The sequence below is a fragment of the Hypanus sabinus genome, chromosome 10, assembly GCF_030144855.1.
Source record: "Hypanus sabinus isolate sHypSab1 chromosome 10, sHypSab1.hap1, whole genome shotgun sequence".
NCBI lineage: Eukaryota > Metazoa > Chordata > Chondrichthyes > Myliobatiformes > Dasyatidae > Hypanus > Hypanus sabinus.
In genome coordinates this window covers 135197271-135202995 of record NC_082715.1, presented here as the reverse complement: position 1 = coordinate 135202995, position 5725 = coordinate 135197271, and the positions used below count along the sequence as shown (strand labels likewise).

The window sequence follows — 5725 nt, the reverse complement described above, 5'->3', positions numbered from 1 at the left end:
TCTGGTTTTAATGTTAAAAAACTATATTTATTCACATTACTCAAAAATATAGAAAATTAAACAAACTACTGTCTTAAACAGAAGTGTTATGCCTCTACAGCTCCCACACGGTCAAGATTATGTACAGTTCGTAACAAATCTTACTCAAGCACAGTCTGAGAATGGCAATTTAGCAAGTTCCAGTAATCCACAAGGTCAGTGAGAGGAGAAACGTGTGAATTCAGAATGCAACGAAGAGGCGATCTCGAAGTCTTCAAAACGGTCCATGCTGGGTAAACAAAGTACCAATCGCCGAAGACCTTATCCATCGGGACATTCCAAAATCCACGTAGAATTATCACAAAGTGACAGTCACGGACTATCTCTTAGCATGAGTGGCTACCTCAAAACATACCCAGAACCAAGTAAGGGTTAACAAAAGTGGTTGCCACAAAATTTTCCAAAAATTCCACATATGAATCACGTCTCCAAAATGCATAGTGTGCCTCTGATTAACCCAATCCTTTGGGCATGGGTAAGTATCAGACTTTATCCTTTTTGGTAGCGAGCAGTCCCCTGATAGCTAGCATTCCACAGTCTTAATTCTCTCGCTCTTTCCTTCGAAATGAAAGACTCCAGCAATCCGTCCGCATGACATTTTACACCAACATCATATGTCATAAAGTGACGCTCACATAAACGAAACTGTGGATTCCCAGTAGAACAAAACTATGGACTACCAATACACAGAACTATGGACACATCACACTGGAGAGTTATCACCATTATGCATTCGGAGCTCCAGACTCTTAGCTTCCTTCATCAGTTGAACGGATGGATTTCCATTCCATTCGCTCAAGGTCACCTGACCGACTTTGATCACCTTCTTACTGGCCCTAGTCCAGGGCTACAACCAGTATTGTTCCATGGTTTCTGCCCCCCATCTTTGTGTATTTGCACCTTTCAACTCTGACTGGTCCAAACCAGTTAAACGAGCTAACTCAGACACGTGATTACAGATTGCTTCTTTGGTAGGACTGGAACTTTACATAATAAACAGCTACTTGTCTGAGAATGATCTCAGATTCAGCAGGTCATCACTTGAACCTCCTTATGTCCAGATTCAATTGCTCTGATTAGATTATCCCCAAGCAAGTATCAGATCAGAGTTCACAAAATGGGAGGGAAACAAAGATATTTGGATTGTCTGCTACTTCTGTCCTGATTCATCTGAATCCACTGATTTGTAGACTGTTGTTCTTTTTGTCTACTTCCACTGAACTCCATTCATTCAAATCCAATGATTTGTAGACAGTAGTCCCTTCTGGCCAACAGGGATATTCTCCCTCAGGCAAGAGATCTGAGAGAGAAACATAACTGTCTTCTTCCTCAGTCTGTAGAAAGTCATACAGGAAATTCAAGGGACATTTCTTCACCCACAGTGTAAACTGTCTGGAACCCATCGCCAAAGGGAGAGTAAGAGGAGAACAGCAGGATGGATTTAAAAGGATTATCATGGAACAGAAACACTTGAAGGGTCTAGCTGAACTGAGTTGACTCCCTACTGTACATGGGGTGAGTTGTAAATTCAGCATGTACCCAAGGTAAAGTTTAAAATACAACTGATTTATTAATCACAGATCCAGAATATTAATTTGCAGTCCCATTAAAGGTGAGCAGCAGCAGAAGAAAATCCTCTCGTGTCCAGTGGCCAGGGCGGACTGGGTGTGATAAGCAGCAGCAATAATTACTGTTCAACACCAACAATCTCTTTTGAATATATCTGTGTCTTAAGATTTTGCCTCTGAATTCAGCAACTTTGATGGTTAAATATCCAGAATGAGACATATTTAAAATTTGTCCTCACTGTGAACTTGGTAGTGTGTCGTAAGTTCAGATAACCGACTGAATCGCTTTTTACATTCAGAGCAGGAGAATGGCCTCTCACCAGTGTGAACTCTCAAGTGTGTCTGCAGGCTGGATGACTGAGTGAATCGCTTACCACAGTCTGAGCAGGTGAAAGGCTTCTCCCCAGTGTGAACTCGCTGATGTGCTTTCAGTTGAGATGACGAGATGCATCCTTTTCCACAATCTGAGCAGGTGAACAACCACTCTCCCGTGTGAACTGACTGGTGTGTCAGTAGGTCTGATGACTGAGAAAATCCCTTTCCACAGTCTGAGCAGGTGAATGGTTTCTTCACACTGTGAGTTGATTCGTGTCTCCTTAGGTGGGATGTCCGAGCAAACCCTTTCCCACACACGGAGCAGGTGAATGGCCTCTCTCCAGAGTGAAGTCGTTGATGTCTGTACAGGTGAGATGACCAAGTAAATCGCTTCCCACAGTCTGAGCAGGTGAATGGCCTCTCCCCACTGTGAATTCGCTGATGTATTTTAAGTTCAGATAACCGATTGAATCCTTTCCCACAATCTGAGCAAGTGAACAACCCCTTCCCAGTGTGAACTGACTGGTGTCTGTGAAGGGCAGATAACGAACTGAATCCTTTCCCACAACTTGAGCAGGTTAACAACCACTCCCCAGTGTGAACTGACTGATGTCTCAGAAGGTCAGATGACTGAGTGAATCCCTTCCCACAGTCTGAACAGGTAAATGGTTTCTCCAGAGTGTGAACTGACCGATGTTTCCGCAGGTAAGATGGACGAGTGAATCGCTTCCCACAGTCTGAGCAGGTAAATGGCCTCTCCCCAGTATGAACTCGCTCATGTACCTTCAGCTGAGATGATGAATTGAATTCTTTCCCACAGTTTGAGCAAGTGAATTGTTTCTTACTAGTGTGAACTCGTTGATGTAGCTTCAGTTGACATGACCGTGGAAATCCCTTCCCACAGTCTGAGCAAGTAAACGGCATCTCCCCAGTGTGAACTGATTAGTGCGTCATTAGGTCATACGGCTGAATAGATTCCTTCCCACATTCTCAGGTGAACAGCAGCTCCCCAAGGTTAACAGCAAGCCAGTTGGTCAGATAACTGAGTGAATTCCTTCCACATGACAGTACTTGAATGATATCTCCCTACTGTCAATTCTCTGGCAATTCATTAAGTCTGATGCATGACGTAGTGACTCCCTTGTACAATCCATGCAGTTGAAGACCTAGTGTTCTCAGCACGACAGTTCTAGATTTGACTGAGTCACAACAGAAAACTTCATCTCAGTCACAAAGCACATTCTCAGCTGGAATGAGATAATTCTTCATCTCCAAGGATCACAATAAATATATTGGTGTAACAGAGGAAATATCTGGTCACTCTTTAAAATCTGCAGAGACAGCAAACCTGAGGTGCTTGAGTTTAAGATTCCCGTTCACAAATTCTTCGCCATTTCCTACCCTGTAAGATTTACAATACATAAATGTGTGAAGGACAGCATTTTTGATATGATCATTTTAGTCTCTATGGTGAGCTCTGACATCACACTGTAACAGCAAAATTCAACCCACGTTGAATTTACACTTCCTCTTCCAACTGGGCAGAGATCGGTCATCTGGACTGACCATCAAATTCTCTCATTGTTTTTTTGTCTGTATCAGAATGGGCCATTTCTGCCCATCTTCAACCTGTGTTCAGAGTTTTAGAGGTCAATGAAAAGGAAGTTTTGGGCCTCCTAAGGGGTATTAAAGTGGATTAAGCCTTGATGGGACTTACCCCAGGTTACCTATGACCAGTTTTTTTGTGTACTCTCTAGCAACAAATGAGTCCTGGAGACTGGAGAGTGGATAATGTTGTACCTGTGCTTAAGAAGAGAAAAAGGGAAAATCCTGGGAACTATAGACCAGTGAGTCTCACGTCAGTTGTAGGGAAAATGCTGTAGAAAATTCTTAAGGTTAAGATACATAAGCATTTGGAAACCCACAGCCTAATTAGGGAGAGTCAGAATGGCTTTGTGCAGGGCAAGCCATGGCTTACCAGCTTGATTGAGTTTTTTTGATAAGGTGATGAGAGAGATTACTGAGGGTAGCAGGGCAGTAGATGTTGTCTACATGGATTTCAGTAAGGCCTGACAAAGTCCCTCATGGGAGGCTAATCCTTAAGATTAAAATGCATGGGATCTCCACAAAATGGCTGTTTAGATTCAGAACAGGTTTGCACATAGAAGACAGAGGGAATAGGTTGAAGTGACCTATTCGAGCTGGTGGTCTGTAATTATTGGTGTTCCACAGGGATCAGTGCTGGGATCTTTGCTGTTTGTAATGTATATAAATGACCTGGATGAAAATATAGATGAGTGGGTTAGTAAATTTGCAGATGACACAAAGATTAATGGAGTTGTGGATAGTGTAGAAGACTGGCAAAGAGCACAGCACAATATAGATCAGTCGCAGATATGGGCTGCGAGATGGCAGATGGAGTTTGACCCGGATAAATGTGAGGCGTTTCACCTCGACAGGCAAATATAAGGATAAGGTACACTATTAAGGACAAGACCCTTAATAGTGTTGCTGGGCAGAGAGATCTTGGGATCCAAGTTCATAGCTCGTTGAAAGTGTCTTCACAGGATGACAAGGTGGTTAAGAAGGCTTATGGAATGTTTGCTTTTATTAGTTGAGGGATTGAGTTCCAAAGTCAGGATGTTGTGTTGCAAATTTATAAAACTTTGATTTGGCCATATCTGGGGTACAGTTCTGGTCAGTCAACTTTAGGAAGGATGTTGAGGCTTGGAGAGGGTGGAGAAGTAGTTCAACAGGACACTGCCTTCTTCAGAAAGCATGTGCTATCACAAGAGGCTGAATAAACTTGGGTTGGTTTTTCTGAAGCGTTGGAGGCTGAGGGGATATTTGATACATGTTTATAAGATTATGAGTGGCATAGATAGACCGGCCAGTGGCTATGTGTTTCCCAGGGTTGAAATAACAAATACCAGAGGGCATGCATTGACCGTGAGAGTGAATAGGTTAAGGAGGGGGGTGGGAGGGGTAAGTTTTTAACTCAGAGTCATGAATCCTGGAATGCACTACCTAGTACGGTGGTAGAGACAAATACATTAGAGGCTTTTAAGAGAAGTTTTCGATGCACACATAGATACAAGGAGGATGGAGGGATATGGACATGGTGTATGTAGGAGGGATTTAGGTGACTTTGATTTGCTTTCTAGCAGGTTCTGCACGATAATGTGGGCAGAATGGCCTGATCCTGTGCAGTACACTTCTATGTTCTAAAGCTGATTGAAGGATTTTGTTCTATTTCTCCGTACAGCACTAACTGGCATTTTCAGCGACTGGAAGATTAGATTCCTCACTGGAGATTAAATCGGAACGATATTTTTGTTCCAAGTCACTAATCCTTGGAATTCAGTAGCTGGAGGTCGGCAGTGTTTGGGAGACCCATCCACTCATATTCCCCCTACCTGCACTTCCAAACACACCCTACGGACTGGTGCAGAAAGAGGTAAAAGGTCAGCCATGACGGCCTCTTTCACCAGAAATCCCCACAAATAAGATACCCATCTATCCATCACGCTTCCGGTAATGCGCATGCGCAGTAGAAATGGCGCCGCCGCCATTGCATATAAGCAAAAATCAAACTGGAGTCCGAATAGGGAGGTGGGGCTGACAGAGAGGGAAAGGACCGAGATTATCCCGAATTTGCGAGGCCACCATATTACCGGAACTCACAAGAGTTTTCCCTTCGCCGCGGTACCGACACCAATACTGACGGATCCCCTACCTGCGGCCGATTCGCCAAGCCGTTTGTCCGTTGAGCCCTGCGCATGCGCAATTCTGGGAGGTTTTTT

General features: G+C 43.7%; 1 protein-coding gene across 2 annotated transcripts; it reads right to left on the bottom strand.

Annotated features, from left to right (window-relative positions):
• Positions 1 to 1822: 1822 nt before the first annotated feature.
• Positions 1823 to 5725, bottom strand: LOC132401155 (zinc finger protein 239-like). Of its 2 annotated transcripts, none has more exons than XM_059983061.1 (2): positions 5659 to 5725; positions 1823 to 3324 (listed from the first exon to the last, which is right to left on the bottom strand). In XM_059983061.1, exon 2 carries the CDS (start codon positions 2844 to 2846, stop codon positions 1830 to 1832), a length of 1017 nt encoding a protein of 338 aa, XP_059839044.1. In that variant the 5' UTR covers positions 2847 to 3324; positions 5659 to 5725; the 3' UTR covers positions 1823 to 1829. The 2 variants fall into 2 exon arrangements, with proteins under 2 accessions (XP_059839044.1, XP_059839045.1); XM_059983062.1 differs by having other exon boundaries at positions 5607 to 5687.